This window comes from Ammodytes marinus, assembly GCF_949987685.1.
Source record: "Ammodytes marinus genome assembly, chromosome: 3".
Lineage (NCBI taxonomy): Eukaryota > Metazoa > Chordata > Actinopteri > Uranoscopiformes > Ammodytidae > Ammodytes > Ammodytes marinus.
In genome coordinates this window covers 8,085,815-8,108,739 of record NC_137232.1, presented here as the reverse complement: position 1 = coordinate 8,108,739, position 22,925 = coordinate 8,085,815, and the positions used below count along the sequence as shown (strand labels likewise).

Sequence of the window (22,925 nt, the reverse complement as noted above, 5' to 3'; positions counted from 1 at the left end):
ATGAAATTGAAATAGCTGCTACATTACATGTACAATACCGGGCTCTGCAGTGTTGCATTCTATCATACTATATCAAAATGGCCACAGCGGTGCAGAACCCCCTCAAATCGTAAGTACAGCCTTATCCTGAGCGTTTGCGCTTTTTGTGTATGTGCATGCTGTCAGTGCAGTTTCAGACCCTTAAATTCCCAGATATATCTCAGCATGATTAACAACACGTCTCTGCATGCAATGCATATAACGGAGGTAGAGATAATGTCAGCGGATACAAATCAGCCCTAAAGAAAAGTTATATTTCAAGCTGACGGGGGGTTTCTGTTTTGGTGGCACGAGGGGATTATTGTGCGCTCCGCTGCAATTCAGATAAGCATTTCCCTGAGCCAACAGCAGCGTGTGTGCGGGGATATGGAGGAATGCTGGAGGTAGATTTTGGTGACCCGGTATGTCCCTTGCCAGTGTAGCCAGCCAAGATCACGGCCAAAGCCAGGTTTGAGTGGCTGGCTGGCCGGGAGGCAGGCAGCTTAGATGGCTTTACAGTACCTTTGTGCACATTTTTGGAAAGAGAGAGAGAGATGGGGTAACCAGGTAGGCAGAATGAAGCCCACTGCCCGGGCTTTAGGCTGCAGCGTTACCTTCACTGCCGGACCGCTCGGAAATATATAGGCTGAGGTAAATACGCTGATGCACGGATGCAACTCCGTCTCGTCACTTGCTTTCATCATCAGCGCCTAGAATAAAGCCCAGTATGAAATGTAAATCAATGCTATCTGAACCTGCACGTTAACAGATATTTATTTACACTAAATGTGTCTCTAAACCGGTGGGTTTTTCCGCGAAGTTTTTCCTGTAATGATTTCCTTTGTGCAGGTTTTTTTTCTGGGGCTTTTTTTAATTTTTTGGTTTTTTGGAGACTGGTTTCAGCGGAATGCAGACGCCTGCTGCCCGCCTGGGCTCCCGGCCAAAAAGGTGGCTGATGTGCGTCTGTCAGCGGGTACTAATACAACATATATAGGCTACACAATAGCCTTAATATGAACATGCAACCGAGGACTGTCTGAGTACAAAAAAGATCCAGATAAAGCAGTTTGAAACAAAGAAAAGTATTTGACCTGTGTCTTAAAAGCATGGGCGCACATAAGATGCTGCACAGGTTTCACCTGAGGAGGGATATGGGATACACGCTGCATTCTTCTCTGCCTGCCTGCCTGCCTGCCTGCCTGCCTGACTGTCTGTCTGTGTGACTGTCTGTCTGTCTGTTTCTCTATCAGCCTATCTGAGATGCAGACACAGGCGACATTTCGTGCAATGCCATGTACGACTGCACTGTACGTGCCTGCTTTGATGAGCACTTCACAGGAGTGAGGAAACTGGAATTGTACTGATTAGGGCAACTGTGTGCTGCTCTGATTGACTGTGATGCTATTTTAGTGTTTTGGCCAAATGCATTGTACTCGAAAGCACGTCACACACCTCAAACATATAGGGAAACAAAAGTGTAAGATTATGAATTCCAATGTGTATTTATGATTTATTAAGCTGCATGACATCCAGCAATCTAAAAGGGTGATGGGACAGGAAGAGACAGGTGGACTGGATGGAGGCTGGAATGTGAGAGCAGATCTTTCTCTCCTCTCCTCCTCCTCTTCCCCCTCTCCTCCATGGGATGCTCATCCAAGCAGAGCCAGAGTGTGGCCAGACTGCTCCCAGAGGCCTTCACTGACACCATGGCAAGAGGATTAAATTGACTGATTTGCATTGAATACTTATATGTGGTACCAGGAGACGGCTTTTTTGTGGTAGCAGGATAGGGACAGAGAAAAAATAAGTAAAGGGCTAACTCTAAAGGCTCAGGGTTGGCATTTAACAATATAGTGCCCAGTTGCTGTCCTACGTTGATCTTAGGAGCTTTAAGTTGGACGAAAAGCACCAAAATGGATGGATTCTGACCTGCAGGGATGCTGGCACCCTGTAACATGGCTGACTCTGCTCCATGTGCAATAATAAAACGCAATATTCATCACACAAGGACACAGCGATCAACACTGCCTTTAACTTCTCACCAACTGTATTCAAGCCGTTGTTACGCAGTAGGGGTTCAACCATGTTCCAGTTTACCACACTGCGGTCGGCTTTTATTAAACAAGCCCTGGTGATTAGGATGTCTACAAACAAACTTGCTTAGAGACTTACAAATGAAAGGCCCTATCCAGGATAATGGGGCCAAACAAGTAGTAGAATTTGGTTGAGTGTCAGCTCCTAACAGGGCACCTGGCTGCGTTCAGGAGACAATGTCTGTTGTGTCCCTAAATGTGCTTGAAATTGTTTGAATTCCGAGCAATAAATTATAATTAATTCAGCGAAAGCAAATTATGTGGGCAAGTGTTTACAATTGTTTCCCATCGCCCAGCCAAGTGTGAGTGCATGGGACTTGCAGTGTACAAAGCAGTGCTGAAGCCAGCTGATGTGTGTGTGTGTGTGTGTGTGTGTGTGTGTGTGTGTGTGTGTGTGTGTGTGTGTGTGTGTGTGTGTGTGTGTGTGTGTGTGTGTGTGTGTGGATTAGTACAGTGGAGGAAGGGTTTGTTCGTGTGCGAAGGCAAATCAGTGGAGGAGAGCAGCTAGCTCCAGTCTACTGGACATTTCCCTACCAGCTCTTTCTCCTCATCTCTCTGCTGGATTAGAGACTCTTTAATCTCTCTCTCTCTCTCTCTCTCTCTCTCTCTCTCTCCTTTTCTTCTGCTTTCCTCTCCATCTCTCCCCCTCCTTTCCCCCTATCTGTCCTCCTATCACCCCTTCCGCCTGGTCTTCCACGTTGTTCCCTCCCTCCCTCCTCTTTCATCACCTTCTCCATCCATCACTCTTTTTCACCATCTCTCCCTCCGTTCAGCCATTTCCTCCATCTCTCTCTCTCTCTCTCTCTCTCTCTCTCTCCCTCTTTTCCATTTTCCTCCTTTTCTCGGCCTCAAACCATCTGAGCCCCGCCAGTCGCCTAGCCCCCATACCTCCCTCCTCCTCCACCACCACCCTGGTTCTTTACATTGGGAATCAAGGCATGCTACCACTTAAATATATTCAGCACAAAAAAGTACTGAGGGGAGTATTCAGTGTGCAGTTTGTCAGATCCTTTTTAAATTGTGTCGGAGAGTTTATTCCTAAGAGTTCCTTCAGAGGGCTTTGCTGTAGATTTGGACTAGTTACTGGCAGACAGTCTTTATAGCATTGTTCACAGCAAGTTATCTTTCCATCTGTGGCATCACACAGTGTTATGATGGTTAACACTGAAACACAAAATGACATACAAAGTGCATTTAAGTCAAATAAAAAGTGTGAATTTGACTAGACAGCAGTGTTTTTAAAATTGCTTTTGACGTGGTGTAATACGTCAGGTATATTTTACTTATTTGTGCTGGTCGGAGTGGGGAAGCTGTAGATACTAGTGGTGCTTTGGTATTGGTCGCGATGGTGGTGGCAGGGCCTATATAATATTATTTCTGCTCTGCCTGACTGAGCCCAGCTAAATGAGTTCCATGTAATAACCGGCCCTGTGTGCAAACAGCCCCACGTGATGGTTGAAACCACAGCCTGAGCATCCATTTCTAGATCTTTCTTTCTCTTTCAAATCTCTCTCCCTTTCATTCCCTCACTCGCTCATTTGTGCGGTATCGCCCGTGTGAATGGAGGCACGCGCGCACACACACACACACACACACACACACACACACACGCACACACAGACATGCGGGACACACGCACACATGCACACACACATGAGCACACACACATGCACACACACACATAGATGCATGTACACACAGATGAATATACACACACACACACACACACACACACACAAACATACAGTTTCACTCCCTCATTCCCTCTCTTGATCTCAGTTTCATTTTCTTTATTCGTATGGGAGTAAGCCTGGGGTCTGATGTTTTTAAGGGTGTTTCTTTTTTCGAGTTATTCCTTTCATCATCCCCTTATTTAGACTTTCTATCTGTTTTTACTTTGTCTTTTTAGAAAAAAAGAGGAAGACATTATAGAGAGAGACTGAGAGAAATAGGGAGACATAGATAAGTATTTATAGCTGGATGACCTATTTCTCCAGTGCTACCTAACTGAACGTCAGTCAGATCCACTGCTTAGGGACCTTCTGTGACATCCAGCCGGGCCATTTGGAAGTTGTAGTTCTGTTTGGTTGCAACTTGTAGTCCAACCGCAAGAGGTGTGGTGGAAGAAGGAGAGAAAGGAATCAACCGAGAGCCTCTCCTCTTCTCTTGTCATTCCCAATTTCTATTATTCCCTATGTATGTGTCCAGTGGATCCCTATCAGGAGAAGTCCAGGGTGGAGTCAGCACAAACCAATGGCTGCTTCCCTCTGCAGCACTTTAATAAGGATGCAGACTTGGTGGGGGGGGACTATGAAAACACAAACACACAACCACACACACACACACACACACACACACACACACACACACACACAACCACACGCACACACACACACACACACTTACGTACCCACACGTGCACACCCAGATACAGAGGTAGGGAATCCATCGCCATAATAAGAGGCCAAGTGCAGTGGTGATAAATCTCACCTGAAGGAGCTGTTCAGAGGCAGATTGCCTTACCCTGATGTACTGCCCTCAATATACACTGCAGCTAGCACAGGGCTATTTAAAACCATACACATAGACCAGGAATGCATGCACACACTGCAAATTGTCAGCATTCATATACATAGGTATATGCACTAATGTGAGAGTACATGCACATGTAGACAAAAAGACAACCAACACATGGGAAGCATGCACACACATAGAGGCCCATGATTCACAGTGTTATAGAGACTCCAAGATAGCCACACCCAGTGGACAATGAGCAGGGTAGGCACAGAGGATGAAATGCAAGTCTTCTTTAAAATTACACATAGCAGGTAACACAAAGTTGTGACTGAAACGACATGATCTGTTGCATGGCTCAGCCTCGGTCTGCCTCTCTGTCAGATTTAATGTCATGTTCAAATATGCAAACAGTCAGTTGAACACACACACACACACACACACACACACACACACACACACACACACACACACACACACACACACACACACACACACACACACACACACACACACACACACACACACAGATGCAGCGCTGTGACAGCAATTCAAGGAAACTGACGTTTTCCAGCTGGTAGTGTGGCAGACGTCCGCTCCTGCACACACGCTGCCTCACACAGACACTGTGTGTCTGTCCATCTGTCTGTCTGTCACTGTCAGAGCCAGTGTGCTGCCTCTTTGTCTGCGTGACTGACATGTACTCACTGCACACACAAACACAAAGCTAAGTATGTAGCCTACACAGGAGCTGGTCTGCATTAGTGTGTACATGTCTTCTCCAACAACTAGATTTTCCAGACAGCATCTCTGTATAATTGCAAGTGTTTGTGTGCAGCCTTCCTATACATATTTTAGATATTCAGCATATATACAGTATATATATATATATATATATATATATATATATATATATATATACACGAATATAGTATATAGATAGATATACTCGTAAGAAGAGTTCACTGTATATATATAAATATATATATGCCACAGCAGCCTAGCAATCTTCAGAAGCGCAGGAAAATGTGTTTGCGCGTACACGCACATGCACACGCATACAGATTGGGAGAAGAGAGTTAAAAGAAAAATCATTTCACTCAGAGTGAGGGAGAGAAAGAGAGGGAGAAGAAATTGAATTGAGGGTGGCGAGGATGGGGGGAGGTGGAGAGGGAGGAGGAGGAGGGGGGATTGGTAAGGGTGATATTGCATAGTTTAATCTGTTGAGTTGAGCCATGGACGGGCTGGGTTTGGGGGAGGGGAGGAACAGTACAGTAGTAGGCCGCCTGATATTAGTTCTCCACACAGACACACAAAGCTCTGTTGGCCAGACAACACCAGTGTGTGTATGTGTGTGTGTGCGTGTATATGTGATGTGTGTGTCGGTCTGAGGAAGTGCACAGATGGACAATGGTGGATGAGACAGGTGCGTGGACCAGGTGTCCAACCTTGAGTATGTATGCCCAAGTGTTTTTACAGGCTTAAAACTAACAGCCATAGTCTTGGCAGCATTTACTTACAAATCTAAAGTGCAAATCACTCCCATTCAATCAGCCCTCAGTCCTGATGAAGCCACTTACATGTCTACTAATTCCTGACAGTTTCTCAGTTCTTGCCAATTGCCAATTCATTTCAGCCTGTTGGAAACCACCATTCAAATAAAAATCCTTTGTTGGTGTTGATGTTTTTAGTAATTGAGGACCCACATTTATGATTTCCTCATATTTCTCACCAGCTTTTACAATGATGCATTTTCACCTCTAGGGGGAGCCCCATGTTTCTCTATGGATTGGGGAACAAGCTAATTGGTTTGGTTAATTGCACCGTAACCAGAAAATGCTGCCGGCAGTGTGTGTGTGTGTTTTAGCTGATTTTAATATGTGTGTGTGTGTGTGTGTGTGTGTGTGTGTGTGTGTGTGTGTGTGTGTGTGTGTCTGTCTGTCTGTCTGTCTGTCTGTCTGTCTGTCTGTCTGTCTGTCTGTCTGTCTGTCTGTCTGTCTGTCTGTCTGTCTGTCTGTCTGTCTGTCTGTCTGTCTGTCTGTCTGTCTGTCTGTCTGTCTGTCTGTCTGTCTATCTGTCTGTCTGTCTGTCTGTCTGTGTGTGTGTGTGTGTGTGTGTGTGTGTGTGTGTGTGTGTGTGTGTGTGTGTGTGTGTGTGTGTGTTTTAGCAGATTTGGATGCAGCACTGGACTGAGACTCAGTATGTGCTGAAGTGGACTGCTTCTTTTGCGTGGAACTTGAGGGATCACACAGAGATACAGACAATAGCTTACCCAGGGTGGGCCTAGCGGGGTGGCAGTAGTTTTTTTTTAGGAAGTCTGTGCCTGTGTCTCCTGCCTGTCAGCGGCACGAGTGTTTTTGTGTCTTTGAGTGTATGTTTGTGTGCTACCAGTACCCAGTTTCTTCAGTGTTTTCATGGAGGCCTCTCCCTCCCTGCTGTTTGCTTAGTGCAAGCTGAGGTAGACAGCTCAATGTGGGCTTAAGATTCACAGACACACACACACACACACACACACACACACACACACACACACACACACACACGCACACACATACACAGACACAGACACAGAACAACACACACACAGACACACACACACACACACACACGCACATGTAGACAAAAAAAGACACAGACACAGAACAACACACACACAGACACACACACACACACACACACACACACACACATGCACACTCACACATGCACGCATGCACGTACACTCACACTCACACACTAGATGCTTTAGGCACTCTCTTTTCCTTCTCATCTTGATTTGGTTTGTGCGTCTGTAGACATTTATAATATTGTCTTTATTTTGTGTGGATGCATATTTGTGTACGTATGTTTTGCTGTGCCTTCCTACTCTATGTATATGAGCATGTTATTAGCTGCATATGTTGCAGTGTGTGCACACACATACAGGTGTCCTTTGTATTGTTTGTGTGCCCTTGCACGGCGCAGGGCTGTGTCATTGTCATTTCTGTCATGTCTGCCTGAGCATTTTTGGTAGTCAGCTCCAGTTTGTGGGAGAGTTGGCGCTACGCCAGTTAATTCCTAAAGCTGCTAGTGTTTCTCTGTGGGCAGGTGAGCCTGTGTGTGTCCATTAGTGTTAAACTTTACATACATATACAACTATAAATAGAAATGTAAAATATTACAAAAGGGGAAATTGATTTGTGAAATAAGCTCGCATGCTGTCTGAGGTGTCATACCCACAGTTTGTGCATGTTGTTGATGCAGAATCAGGTATCAGCTTTCCTTCATCGGCTGTGTGGTTCAGTGATGGGCAGTTTGGGTTCTTGAGGTCTGTGGTCTGTGTTTTCAGCAACTGCTCTGCTGAAAGGACCACAGTGACTATGGGCCAGAGTCATGGTGCAGCCATCAGACTTTCCCTCTCTACACGAAAGAGAATCTTCTGTAGTAGCTGATAATGCGGGGTACTGGCAAGAAGATAGAATGAGCATCACTATACATGGATAACGGTATTATATGTCACAATTGAATTGAATTGAATTGAAAATGTTTTTATTTCGAACAAGTAAACAATAAAAGACAAAAAAGCAATAATAAACAATAAAATAAATTAAACAAGTGGACAGTTACAATAAAGTAATATTTACACACAATGAAAACCACAAATGAAAATAAACTGTCTTACACTTGCTTTACCTGTTCGAAAAGGGGTGAGAAGAAGAACAATACATTGCAATACGATGCGTATCGCGATACATTGCGATATTCCACATAAGTTCATTGAAAATGTTAAAACATGAATGCATCACACATCACAGTATATTGATAATCCAGTGAAAAAATTAAGTCAAAATAAATTTACTGCAACCTTTTCAGGAGCTGAGGTTGTAGTTCACAACTCGTTTAAAACTTGAATTTACTTTTTCAAAATATCAATTTCTGGAGCTGACGATACGATACAGATATCAAGAAAATACATATCACAATATATTGCCTTATCGATTTCCTAGCACAGCCCTAGTATGCTTTGCCTCTGTTCCTTGTCTGTTGAAAAAAAGAGCCAGGTTTTTTCTCAGATGTCTATTTGTAGCTAAATGTGGGATTTCATGGTCACATATTTTCACATGTCATCCTGCTTTGCTGTTGCGGCGCCCTCTACTTGTATCTCTCTTTGTCCATCCTCTCTGTCTTGCTTTTTATCCTTTTCTTTCCTCACTCCTTTCCTCTCTGTCTCCCTGTCCGTCCCTCAGTGGATGTCACTTCCTTCCTCCAAGCATCTTCACCCAAAATTCCTCTCTTTGCCTATGTCCCCTCTGAGCCAGCACTTTGAGAGTCTGAGCTCTTCTCCTGTACCAGCCTCCAAACAGGCGATCAAAGTCATGCAGCTCTCCTATCCCAATATAATGAGATTGGGAGCAGCCAAATTGAAAGAAAAGCGTTTTCTACAGCTGTCAACTTATTATCGAGAGGGGACAGACTTATTCCAGTGAATGCAGCAGAGGAGAGAGGGTTGGAGGTGATGGAGGGATGGAAGGGAGTGGGTTTGTTTGAAGTGGGGAGGACGGAGTTGGATGAGAAGCTCAAGGGTGAGCTGTTTTCCATTTTGAATGTTTTCTTTCTCTCTCTCTCTCTCTCTCTCTCTCTCTCTCTCTCTCTCTCTCCGCTATTTCAGTCTGGTGGCTAGCATAGCCTTGAAGTCTGAGTCTTCTATTCACCATGTTCCTCTTAATATTTTAAAATCGCAGCATGTCAGACCGGCACATTTTAGAATGTCTGTGAGTGCACCTGTCATATCATTGAGTGTTTATTGTCCTTCTTGATGACCATTTCTTGCATATTTGGGAATGAGGGAATGGTTGCCTTGCTATCTTTGCCAAGTCCCTGCTGTTAGAAACTCTGATTCAGAACTCCAGCATTAAAGGTGGAGTCAGCTATAGTCTGGACTGAGTGCACTTATTGTAAATTTCGCTTTTTGTCAAAATTAAGAATATATTTCCCCAAGATCAGCTACTTGTCCGTACTGTGTGTGCACACTGGAAAATTAAATCTGGTGTTGATACGCAGCCTAGGGTCTGTAAGCGGGTTTAATACAGGGTATTGAAACAATGGGGGCCCACCGTAGCTAGCAATATGCTTTCTCCAGAATCACATGCGTTTCCATGCAGACTCATAATCGGGTAACTAAACGAATAAGACTTCAACAGGACTTTTAAACTGCATGTAAACACCTTTATCCGATCTACTTTGCACACAAATCGGCACGATAACGGACAAGAGATGTCGGATAAGAACACCTAGATAAGTCGTTTGTTGTCGGCTTTCTCTCTGCATGTATACAGGGATCGGACATCGCATATCGGACTTCTCGTTCTGTGCTTGTGTGCCTGCGCGTAATAGGCATGGTAATAGGCTACATCATGGGTTGTTGCCGGAAGAGAACCGGACGTGGCTCTTTCAACACTTGTTGAAAACATGGTTGAAAGGGCTACAGCGCCACCTAGCATAGTGGAGACAGCCATGCATCGGACATTTATCCGATATCTTAAAGGCCATGTATACTCAGACAAGTGACACGGTCCGTTCGAGTGTCTAGTTCGATATATGTGATAATCTAATCTAGTTGTGCCATGGAAACACTGACTGACTCCATCTTTAAGGTGTTGCTTCTATCTGCCTTGTGAGCAGTGTCTGACTGGGTGCAACCTGCCTCCATCCTGCTCCATTCATCATCCCTTTATTGTGAACTTCAAGGAGGATCAAGTGGCAGAGCACTAAAGCAGATTGAAACGAGATGAGGGAAATGACTAGCGACGCTCCTGCAACGCGGCCATTAAATACCTCAGACGCAGAGACGAGTGCAGAAACCTATTCACAGAGTACAGAAGCCTATTCTCTACCACAGAAGGCAGACCGCTCATTCCCAAAGACACATTAACGAACATGAGCACAGCTTGGCCCACATATTGATGCCCCGATCACATCCCTTTTAAATGTCACGCGTCCAGCGAACGGCCCCATCCAGATTGCAGTACTGGTTTAGGAGGTTTTGAAGCAGCCACGTACAAGCTGTGAGACTTTACCAGTATCTGCAGGGTCTGATGGTAGGGTTGATTGTTCTTATTTCCAACCAGATGGTTGATTTCACTTGACATTTCCCCTCCCATGGTTGTTCATTTGAAAAAAAAATCTGCTTTAATCCATTTAAGGGACAAGTGTATTGTCAAAAAATCCAAATCTTGTCAGACCTAATTTAGCCTTCAGTCTGCACTGTGGTATCTGCTTTTTGTACCATCACAGTGTGTTATTGTGGCAGGATTCAATAATTACCTCCAACAAGGAGGCTCTTATCCCATGAAGTACGTTTGCTTTTTGTCCGGTAATTAGCAGACATTTCAAAAATCATTTAACACATTTCAGTAAAAACATAGACCTGGGGCTAAGGAGAAACTGATTAGATTTTGAACAGATAGTGCTAATGTGAACATAGTTATTTTTATTCATTCATTTTTCTTCCTTGGATCAAGACTGAACCATCCAAATAAGTTTGTAGGGGTCCTAACCTGAACCCTTACCCTAGGTGTAGCCTACAGGCTTTAGACATCAGCAAAGCTTTTAGAATGAACAACCACTACATCAGGGGCTAGGTGTAGACTAATTAAAAGTGAGTTTGCATGTGTTAGTAAGCACTTCTGGCTTTTTGAACAAAGTTGTGTATGAATTGTGTGGCTCCTGTGGGGGTTGTGTGAAATATAAGGAGTTGATGTCTTTTGAGTCAGAGTTGGTTGATGCTGGAGCCAAGTTACAAATTAAATAATCTGAGTGTGGGGCGTTAAAAAGAAGTGAGTTAACCAGACCTCTGTAGCCTGCTCCTTTACTATAATCAAGGCACTCTAAAACATGAAATACTCAAATCTCTGAAGGAACTGTTGTGGTTGAGTTGCATTGTGGGTAATGTAATGTGCCATGTTTTGACCATGAAGTAGTAAAGTCTGGAATGAAAAAAAGCTGGTCCCTTTAACAACCAATTGTTCAAAAGTTTCACAGGATACATCGATATTTTCTGACCTGAATTAGGCCTTACAAAGTTAGAACTACATCAGAGCGTGCGTAAAAGACAAATGATATAGGCCTGCCTGTCCTTTTAGGGGCGGCGTAACTCAATCTATGGGTCTCCTGTTGGGAACTGCAGGGTTGTTGGTTCAAGTCCTGCATTGAACGGTCTTGGAGTGTGGCATCTTAGCATGGAGAGATGCCAGTTCACCTCCTGGGCACTAACGAGTGATCCTTGAGCAAGGCACTGAACCTTGCATGATCTACAAAGAAGCATCTCTTCAGACATTAATGCATGGGCTCTGTTTGTGCATGAGTGTATTTTATGGATGTGTGTTAAATAAAGTGAACATTTTATTCCCTTAGGAGACTAGTAAAGTATTAATCTTAGTTTTAATTAAATGCATTTTATGTTCAAACCGGCAATCATTAAAATAGGCTATAATAGATGACAATATTTAAAACCGTTAATTTTCAAATTCATGGGTAAAATGTTTTAAATATCCATATGCCCTTTCCTCCTCATCATTCTTTTTCATAAGTAAATATTCAACTATATTCCTAGCATACAATGCGAATATCATCTTACAATTTATGGAATAAATAACATCAAGTCCTTGCTGGAAGTCATCACTTTCACCCTTATTTCTTGGAAACATCCCACTTAGGGATGTTTGTTCAATAGTTGCGGTGAGTCTCTCATTTTGACCTGATCGATCCAATAGTTCTTGTTCATCCACTTTTTCTTTCTGTCTGTTGTTCTGTTATTCACATCCAATGTAATGTCAAACCTTTTATGATGTTTAAATTCTTTCTTTTTACCTGAGCCACAGTCTCTCAGTGGACAAAACATTCTCCTCCTCAGTTATTTGAACATATAAACCTGTATATATTTTAAATTTTATAAATCAATTTATTTTAACCATTGTCACTCCTGAGAAAACAATTGAAAAGTTTTGCCTTTTCGGGCTTCCACCTCCAACACCACTGTTTCAATGTATTTGAAATGCTTTTCGTTTTAAGCTCAGGATGCCATGCTCTTATCTTAAAAAAAAACATATTTTCCGTCCATTAGATTGATTCTGATTCACTTACATACCCTCAGTGGTAAGAAGAACATTGTTTATTCAGTGTGCATCTGCACGAATCTGCAGGTGCTTTTGCTTCTCATTCATTTTGTGCACAAAGTAAGAATATTTCTCCGCTCCTTTGAGTGAATAAGGCCCAATGTCTCTGGTCCTGATACATACATTCTGATGCTTAAACAAAATAAATCACTGTGCAATTGCAAGCTAATTTTGAACTTAAGTCCCTCCCTACTCTAAGCATCCCTGCAAAATGAATCAATTAATCAGTAACACCTTTAAGCAGCTGCACAGAACGACTCCAACAAATCTTTCCGAGAGGCTGCACTGCACTGTTTTTGTGACATTGCTGTCGGCCCAGCACTGTAGCTCTGTGTGTGTGTGTGTATGTCTATGTGCGTATGTACAGCTGTAGTTTTGTGTGTCCTGTATTACCATCTGTATAGCAGAGTGACCTTGATGTCTGCACTCAGCAGGGAGACACTGGAGAGGAGTGATTAACAGGAGGACGGACAAAGATGAGAGAGAGACAGAGAGAGAGAGAGAGAGAGAGAGAGAGAGAGAGACAAGTGAGAAGAAAGAGGGAAATTAAACAAAAAAAAATAAACTGAGTGCTGAGAGAGAAGGGCAGAGTGTGAATGTTAACTACACAGGAGAAAAAAATCCCAGAAAGAAAGAAAGAGTGAGAGAACGAAGCGAGATGTTACAGAATGAGGGAGTTTGGGTGGAGTCCAGGAGTGACTCACCACATATGTATATATCTCCTTTTTTTCTACTTCTTCATCTTCTGCTTCTTCTCCCTACAGGCAATCTGGAGGTGCAGTCATCAAAAACAGGTAAGAGGGAGAATGAGAGGGAGAATGAGAGGGAGGGAGGGAAGAACACAGTGAAGAATATTACACTGAAATGCTAATAAAACACACTTGTGCAGATGTTAAGATACCTTGCACGCATAGTCCTCCTGTGAGACTGCACAGCGTGGTGTGTGTGTGTGTGATTCTCAGTGTGTAGTAAGTTGCCAGTTCATCTGCTGTGACCCAGGTTAATAGGATCGTGCATCTTCCACGGCCCGCCTTGATACACAGTCAAACACACACACACACTTTACCTGCCCATGACTGTCCACTCACTGCCCCTCTTGACTTACACACGCATTCACTTACCCTCAGAAGTGAACGCACACACTCACTGCCCTTCCCCTTTTTTACTTACACACACACACACGCACACACACACGCGCACACGCACACACACACACACACACACAGACACACACACACACGCACGCACACACACACACACACACACACACACACACACACACACACACACACACACACACACACACACACACACACATACACACACACAGTGCTTTTGGCATCCCGTTCCCCCGGCTAACGTTGGACTGTGTGTCCCCCTCTCTTCCCTCAGTCTTGGTGAGGAGTTCTATAAGGAGGCCATTGAACACTGTCGCAGCTACAATGCCCGTCTGTGTGCCGAGCGCTCCATGCGTCTGCCCTTCCTGGACTCCCAGACCGGCGTGGCCCAGAGCAACTGCTACATCTGGATGGAGAAGAACCACCGTGGGCCAGGTGTGTGTCCCTGATGTGTGTCTGATACCTGGGGCCTAAGGAAGTACTGTCTACTGTCTGGCTGAAGCTGGAGAATCACTTCTTCTTTGTTTTGTGCGTGTGTGTGTGTGTGTGTGTGTGTGTGTGTGTGTGTGTGTGTGTGTGTGTGTGTGTGTGAGTGTGTGTGTGTGTGTGTGTGTGTGTGTGTGTGTGTGTGTGTGTGTGTGTGTGTGTGTGTGTGTGTGTGTGTGTGTGTGTGTGTGTGTGTGTGTGTGTGTGTGTATTGTTTGCAAGCTGTTTGTGCCACACAAACCAATCTCTGCAGTCATTTGTCCTGCGGCTTACTCTCCCCTTTTACTCTGCTTGTTTTCTGTCTCTCATTCCTTCCTCTTCGCTCTGTCTCATTTCCTCACCCTCTCTTCCAGGCCTCCTACTTTTCCCACCTCAACTTTTTTCTCTCTTTTTAACTTTCCCCCATAGGGTGTTCCCTCTTCGCTCGCTCTTTCTCTGTAACATCAGTGTGTTTTGGCAGTGAATCAGACACCCCTGTAGGCTATGATACGCCGCTGGCACCAACTACTCCAGAGAGAATGTACTTGTGGGTGTGTGTTTTTCTTTTGTGTGCGTGTGTTTTCTGTGTGTGTGTGTGTGTGTGTGTGTGTGTGTGTGTGTGTGTGTGTTTTGTGTGTGTGTGTTTTGTGTGTGTGTACGCAAGCACATGTGCATGAGTGTGTTCACGATTAGCGCCTGTAGGCTCAGTGTCTGCCAGTACTTCTTCACTAATACCTTTGTTCGTTTTTGTTATTTAACACACTTGAGTTGCATAAAATAGTTCCACCAATGTGTTTGAGATTGGAGGTTTATCTATATATGGTTAAAGTCTGGGTTTTGGTTATTAATATGCGATAACAATTTTCTAAATCTACAACTCTTAATATTTTAATACATATAGAATACCGTAACAGATAGAGTCCCTAATGAGTGTCAACAACTATTACGTTTTGAACATATGGTCATGGTAGCCACTAGCCAGAGAACACATTTTAAATTTCCTCTTGTGCCTTTTGTATTCAAAGACAATGCAGATATACTTAATGCTAATATTGTAGCACACCTGGACATTCATTTTTGTGGTTCGGAGTGGAATGTCCCTACAGCTATTGGCTGGATTTCCAGGAAATTTGGTACAGACATTCATGTCCCCCTCAGGATGAATTGAAATAACTATGGTGATCCTTCCCCTCATTCTCGACTGTACTTTGTATTAAGGGCGTATTGGCAAATGTTGGCATGCAATTAAACACCGTACAATAAGATGTGTCAGCATTTGGCTCAAAAGACTCCCGTGTGATCTATGATCTAACAGCTAAATGAGTCAAATGAAATGAAGACAATATAGACTTATGTAATGTTAATATTCTAGCACATCTGAATTATGCAAGTAAAACAGAAAATGAGAAATCATAATATGGGACATGTTCTTTCTAACAGTGACCTAGATTGCTAATAGTTTTTAATCAAGAGTAGTGAACAAAAAGAAGAGCCAAGGACCATTGTTTTTACCTGACGTAATTCGGCAAACTAGCTTGACGTTGCAATAGTATGTCCTTTAACCTAGTGTGCTGTGTATCCCCCTGTGTTTCAGGCCATGCTCCAGGTCAGTTGTACACATATCCCGCTCGCTGCTGGCGCAAGAAGAGACGGCTAAACATCTTGGAGGACCCGAGGCTCGTACCGATCGAGTTCAAGATTGGTAATTAAGGGGGAGCTTTAATCACTTTCACTGCTGACAGAAAGAAATCCACGGGGTGCTTATTGCTAACTGTGAAAGCCTTGAAGTGTGAAAAATCACCATTATTCCACATTGTCTTACTGACACCATCACATATGTAAATTAGCTTGAACAGGCATCGTTAACGCTATATTATTTTATAAATACATGTCCCTGAAACTAAGCCTGACATATACTGTATGTTGTTTTTGAAAATGTTGGGAATAAAAAGAAAAAAAAAGTTGTGTATGATTTCCGTAGGCTAATGTTTGGCTGTCACACAGTTTGTAATGACTGGTCTGCTAAGGGGTGTCAGTCGGAGTTTAGATGTATCTTGCGGAAAATATCACCGCATCCAAAGTTTCATTACATAATCATTACTCAAATTATTATTTGCTCATTTGCGGACATGTCAGTGAGGAAAAAAGTAGGCTTTTTCCCCGCTGGCAAAACAACAATCCTGTGATATTTTAGACAAAGTGCAGATGATATACACTGCACTTCGCCGTCACGAACCAGCCGAATTATGTCTCCTCATGGCACTGTCAGCTTGCCCTGAGCGTGACAGTGTGGATGTGTGAGACTCCTGCTGTTTTCTGATTGTAATTGTCTCCCTCCCTCCAGACTACGAGGCTTCTCTAAAGAAGGAGGGAGGCATCCCAGACGGCCCTGTGCTGGAGTCACTGCTCTCTGGGGAAACCCTGGACAAGAAGGTCGAGACCAAGGAAGAGGAGCCAATGAGCGAGTGTCAGGTGAGGCTCTCCTTTCTTTTGTCTCCCTCTCCCTCATACTCTCTCTCTCTCTCTCTCTCTCTCTATCTTCAGGACTTTGTTGTTCTCTGAATCTTGTTGTTGTTTTTCCTCTTCCTGTGTGTGTGTTAGTGTGCGTGTGTGTGTGTGTGTGTGTGTGCATGTGTGCGTGTGTATATGTGTGTTTTGTGGTGGCACAGGCCCCTTCCTGGCACCGAGTGTGTATATGTGTTTCGATTGTGTTTGTGATTGCACCCCAGCCAGTGTTAGTAGTGTTAGTGTTTGACAAACCAACCTTGTTAATAACTATTTGAAAGTCACTTTAAGGGTCATTTATAAGCTTCTTTGCTCGTTTTCATCCTCTATGCAGCAAGTAACCTCTATGCCCATCTGGCTGCAGTGTTTTACTATAGCTAGAGGCTCTGGAGTTCAGATGGACAGTTAATCAATCAGCAGTTGAGTGAATGGCCCTCACAGTGGCCCTTTGAGTGCTAGTGGAGTTTAAGGCCTGTAATCCAGGTCTTCCCCTGACTCCATCCTAGTTTAAGTTTACCCAGGCAGGCATTACTTCAACATGCTGCCCCAATTATAGCTCCATGTGCACACTTTACTCTTCCCTTGTTGCTATCCTTTTTAGATGGTTAAATAGTATGCTAATTTTCAGGTTCAAACTAGTAATTTGGGTTTCCACTACAAACAGTTGTAATGGTGTAGTGTGTAGAAAACCCTTTATATTTCAAACAGTGCCAATGCTGAAACTCCTCCTTTCAGCCTCTGTCTGAAACGCTCCATATTAGAGCGTCTCTCTTTAAGCCCCGCCTTCCAAAAAGCCCAGTCTGCCCTGATTGGCCCTGAAGCTTGCTGCATGTTTGATCCTCTTTCGGCCAGTTAGATTCAGGGGAATCTGGGGTTGTGTTCATCAAAGGTTGAGGGAAAGTTAGGTTGGCAATAGGGGACGTGGCTTCTCCCCTAATGATGTCACAAGGGGAGAGAAATCTGACAGGGTTTTTTTTTAACACAGGTTTTCAGTATGGTGGAGGTGCAGAAAAAGAGACAGCGTTGTTTTTTTACTTATACTTTGGGAGTCTTTAGACACACTTTGGGACCCGTATTAATGTTGCAAACCATGCAAAAGTGCATTTTGCATAATGCTTTAAGTGTTATGTTTTTCTTTTGATAACCTCAATCTGAAAAATGTCTTCCGACATCATGTTTACCAACACTCAGCAGTCCACTCAATGTATGCATGAAGCTCAGTTCATTTGAGGAGAACTACACAGCCTATTTAAACAGTTGTGGGCTCTATGTAGGATCCAGTGTTTTTAGAGCCTAGCCCATATTACTGATTACAAGTCAGGATATCTTGACCTTCTCTGCTTGATTTTTCTTTAAATGAACCTTCTGTGAGTCGTTTTGGGGGTGATGTACCCCTTTAATTAAGAAAGTTTTGAATCGAAGTTGATTCTTGCAATAAAAGGAATGAAATTAGTGACACACACTTGGCTATATTTAGTGTCAGTGGTTCTCCTCTTAATGTTGGTCCCCCCCCCCCCCCGCTCTGGGATTAAGAAAGCACTCTCCAAACCAGCGGGACGAGGTGCAATTTCATGAGCCCTATGCAGAACAGGGAGAGGGGGATAAGAGGAGAGGGAAGGAGAGAAAAGAAAGACAAGGAAGTAAGGAGGTTGAAGGAAAAGGGAAACTAACCAACCCATCTGACAGTCCACCGTTGCTCTGCGTACCTCATGTACAGAAGCTGCTGGTGGGGGATTTCTCTCATGAGCTGGAGACGGACGAGATGGAGGAAGACGTCCCGAAGCGCAAGAACCGTACCAAAGGACGGGTAAGATGTGATTCAAACATGTACTCCATTCTTTCTTTTTGCAGGTTTGATTAGATGAGACAGGTTTTTTTTATGGGAAGATTATGAAGTGTTAACAATGTATTCTGAAAATCATCACACACGCATGCAAGAACACACACACACACACACACGCTCAAACGCAGACACTAGGGTTGTTAATTGGAGCTGTTACTCCCCTGCTAGGTGTCATCAGCCCCCTCCTGCTGGAAGTCAAGCTTTAAACTGAGAGCAGATGATTAGAATGCAAACGTGTTAGTGTGTGTGTGTGTGTGTGTGTGTGTGTGTGTGTGTGTGTGTGTGTATAAAGTTAAACACACTGCTGTTATGCTCTATTTATTGTATATCCAATATATATGTGCACACACAATTTATCAAACTTTTAGTGTGTATCTTGCGTACATGTGTGATTTTGTATGTGGCAGACAAGTTCTGACAAGTGTGTGTGTGTGTGTGTGTGTGTGTGTGTGTGTGTGTGTGTGTGTGTGTGTGTGTGTGTGTGTGTGTGTGCACGTGCGTGTGTGTGCTCTCTGCAGGCATGCGGAGTCGGGGGCATGAGAAAGAGACAGGAGCCATCTGCCATCGAAGACAGAGACAAGCCTTACGTCTGTGACAGTGAGCGTTGCAACTGTATTTCTTTACTCCTGCTCCTCTTTACTCTTTTATTTGTGACTTATAGCAAACTAATAAACTACACCTTGTGTGTGTGTGTGTGTGTGTGTGTGTGTGTGTGTGTGTGTGTGTGTGTGTGTGTGTGTGTGTGTGTGTGTTTTACAGTCTGTGGAAAGCGTTATAAGAACCGCCCGGGCCTGAGTTACCATTACACTCACACACACCTGGCAGATGAGGAAGGGGAAGAAGACTCTGAGCGACACACACTACCCTTCCAGCGCAAGAACAACCACAAGCGTGAGTCTGCCTTCTGAATATTACATCCTGACAGCAGTCCAGCTGCCCATCATCCTCCATTATTTACTTCATGTGGAGTCTTGGTTGTCTGGGGCAGGCTGATCCTAGGTCCTGGGTCTCCTGGTACAGAACAGACCCATAGTTAAGTTTTCGCAGTTTCAGGTTAATTCAACAATCCTAATGTTCTGAATATTATCAAGGAATATTATCAACAGGAGGGCCTCCTGCTGCGTAATTAGCCTTGTTTATATTAAGCGGTACAGTTCTGTTCGGAATGGTATGGCACGCAACTATCTTAATTTGCATTTCCATTATCAAAAGTTGCGAAGGGTACCAAAATACCGAGCAGTCCCAAAGGTTCCCAAGAGATGGAGCTTCACACACTGTTGATTGTTCGACATAATCGTCATTTTCGTGCGAGAGATAAACCGCAATGTGTAATCACTTCGGCAAGAGTGAGGAATCTTGTGTTTTGAGAATCTTTTCTGTGTGGGATCAAAACAGGCTGCTTAGCTCATCTCTTGACCAGGGTTAGGAGAGGGTCAGACGTTGGCTGTGGTGAACAGGCTTAAAGTCTAAAAGAGAGTGGGCGGAAGTGATTTATTTTTTTTTATTATTGGGTGATGATAGCATAATGCAATTCTGTGTAATTCTGTCAGGTTGCGGTAATGTCTTTATGTGGCCATAGTTGCAGATGGGAGCCTCTGTAGAGATAGCCACAACAAGTATTAACCCTCACTGCATTCTAATAAGAACAAACAAACAGGAGTTGGTGTGCATTTTGTAGACCAACATAATGTGTGCGTCTCCTGCATTTGCATCTGATTCTCAAACTGTTGCCTTTCATCCCCTCTTGATTTTGAAAGTTGCCTCCTGACACTAGCTGTTTTGAATGGAAACCTCAAGGCTAACAAGTTAATTGATATATTTAAATAAGCTTTTTTTCCCCACGATGTAGCGTTTAACCTTTCCTTGTCTGGGTTGCTGTAGCCCAGGGCTAAAGTCACTGTCAGACCTCTTGTATTACAGTAAAGGTCAGGCAGTCAGGTAGAATGCAGAATCAAGCTGCCAACAAGCACAGGGAATCATATAGATATTGGTTTACGTAATAATTGCATACGGAGAAAATTGAGGTTACTGTTTACATGCTGAGGTAAGTGGTGTCGGCAAGCACACTGTACAATAAAACACAGTCTTTACATTACAGCTAGATGATCAGCAGTCATCTTGCTCTGTTAAAGTAAAGGTCTTCACCTATTTGAGTTAATGTAACACTCTAGGCATTTCCAACAGCTGCTGCAAAGAGACATCAGCTCAATAAGGGAACAAATATCTCTTCAACCAACACTCATGGGCTCTCAATGGCAACCACAGTCATGCAACACACTACAGTTATATTTCAACTTCTACTGTCTGTACTTAACAATTCCCATCACACAGTATGGCCGCAGCCATCAACGGATTAACAAGGTTCCATTAATGTGCTGGTCGAGAATTTCATGAGGTAGCAACAGCGAGACCCAACTTATTGCTTGCTAATGCCTGCAGCACTTCTTGCCAGACAGTGTGAAATGAAATATACAGAGGTCGGGCACAGGTGTTTTTGTCATTAAGTGTAATATCTTAAATTAGCATTTTTAGCCGTGCTTGTATTCAATGAGTGGCAATGGTGTTGTGTACAAACTATTGGATGGATGCAGATTCATTTTGTACAGCAGTGGATGTATCCTCTTGTAACCACAATGTAGTTCATATTTTGAGTGAGCTTGTATTGTAATCACTTATGATTGGTGATGTCTTGACTGATCTGTAGCGCCATAATCAGGTCAAAATTGCAATTCATCCATCCAGTGCTTTCAGTGGCCACCAAATACCTAGAGAAACTATGGCAATCCGCTCAGCCCAAGCTGTGTTTTGTGTCTTCTGCTGATTAGATAATGTTGGCATGGTAACTTGGTAAATATTATTCTCATTAGCATTTAGGTTACCATTCTTCTTAAGTACAGCCTCACATAGTATGACGATAGGCTCTTGTTTAGTTTCTAATTGTCCCACGATTCTGAGTAAAGCATTGTATTGTGCATTTAACTTTATGTCAAACAATAAATCCTTAGCACGAAGGATCACTGTTGTTGCAGTAGGCACTGTCACATGGGAGCATAGCCACCAGTCAACCCCATAACTGAAGAACTTAGCCCTTTATCCCAGCAATTACATTCATGTTGATTGATGTATTCCAAACCTCACCTTTTACTCCCAGTGTCAACGTTGTGTTTAGGGTGTATTGTGTTGAATATGAAACAAGGTAGAATGTAATGGCATGAAGATTGGGGTCTAGCATGTTCAATCTTTCATACATGATCTTTCCCTAACCTTACCAAGTTTTTATGTTGCGAAACCGTACCTATACCACACTTTATTTTCCATAACCAAAACCTTTCCCCTGATTTTAATCATATTATTGCCACGTGCAGCTATTATTAATAATGACTTCATTGGGGGCTCCAATAAGCCGTCATATACCAAACCTCCTGGCACTACATAGAACAATTTAATGGAACACGGCCACTATAAATGTTATTACGTACACCTGTGTTTGACAAGTTATACTGCCCATCGTGAAAAATGTCTCATGTGCATCTGGCCCAGGGACATTTACACACACTAAATAGCATTGTGTATATCACCGTCGCACCACATCCTTTCCGATGGGACTTTTGACCTATATTCAATAAGATGAAAGAAAGTAAGTATGAAAGTCATTGAGTCTTGGCAGACTTCCTGAAGCTGTAAAGGGGCCGAGTGCAGAAGCCTATAGGGACCCCGGGTTTGAACAGGCATTTACACAGTATAGCACAAGGTTCCAAAGATCACGGTCATGTGTGCAGTTAAAAAGCATTGAATGGGTCGCGTAGAGAATGCATAACAGTTGTGAGGCATCCCAAGACTGTACTTAGTGCAAGGCTACCAAAGGTTCTGCTAAATGTATCATGGTCACCATAAGAGGCAAATGCCATTGGACAACAAGACAAGTAAATATTTAGGTGTGTTTGAACAAGTTATGAAGCGAACCTCAACAACCAATTTGCTACCCGTCTTTCTTTCTTTGTGGCTCAGTATTTTTCTCCCCTAGGGGCCAGTTTTCCAGCAGTGATTGGCTTTTGTTCGATGTTATCTCCCGTCTGCGCTTTCTGTTTGTTTTCAAACACTTATTTAAGGACAATGCTGTGCATTTATCCTGCGGGGGATGGGGCTATGATCACTAATCGTCAGTAAAATGGCCGCAGTTGTCAACACTCAAAAAAAAAAAAAAAAAAAAAGAGAA

The 22,925-nt window shown here is 43.4% G+C and overlaps 1 protein-coding gene across 1 annotated transcript in view; it reads left to right on the top strand.

The window, feature by feature from the left end:
- The window catches only part of dpf1 (double PHD fingers 1), a gene marked incomplete at both ends in the record, with an annotated part of 42,876 nt that continues 19,951 nt past the window's right edge, over nucleotides 1-22,925 (top strand). The window contains 10 exon segments of the mRNA XM_080053535.1: nucleotides 1-12; nucleotides 16-40; nucleotides 43-109; nucleotides 13,543-13,572; nucleotides 14,171-14,331; nucleotides 15,956-16,063; nucleotides 16,706-16,833; nucleotides 18,584-18,673; nucleotides 19,228-19,306; nucleotides 19,469-19,600. Coding sequence (XP_079909661.1) covers nucleotides 1-12; nucleotides 16-40; nucleotides 43-109; nucleotides 13,543-13,572; nucleotides 14,171-14,331; nucleotides 15,956-16,063; nucleotides 16,706-16,833; nucleotides 18,584-18,673; nucleotides 19,228-19,306; nucleotides 19,469-19,600 — 832 coding nt within the window.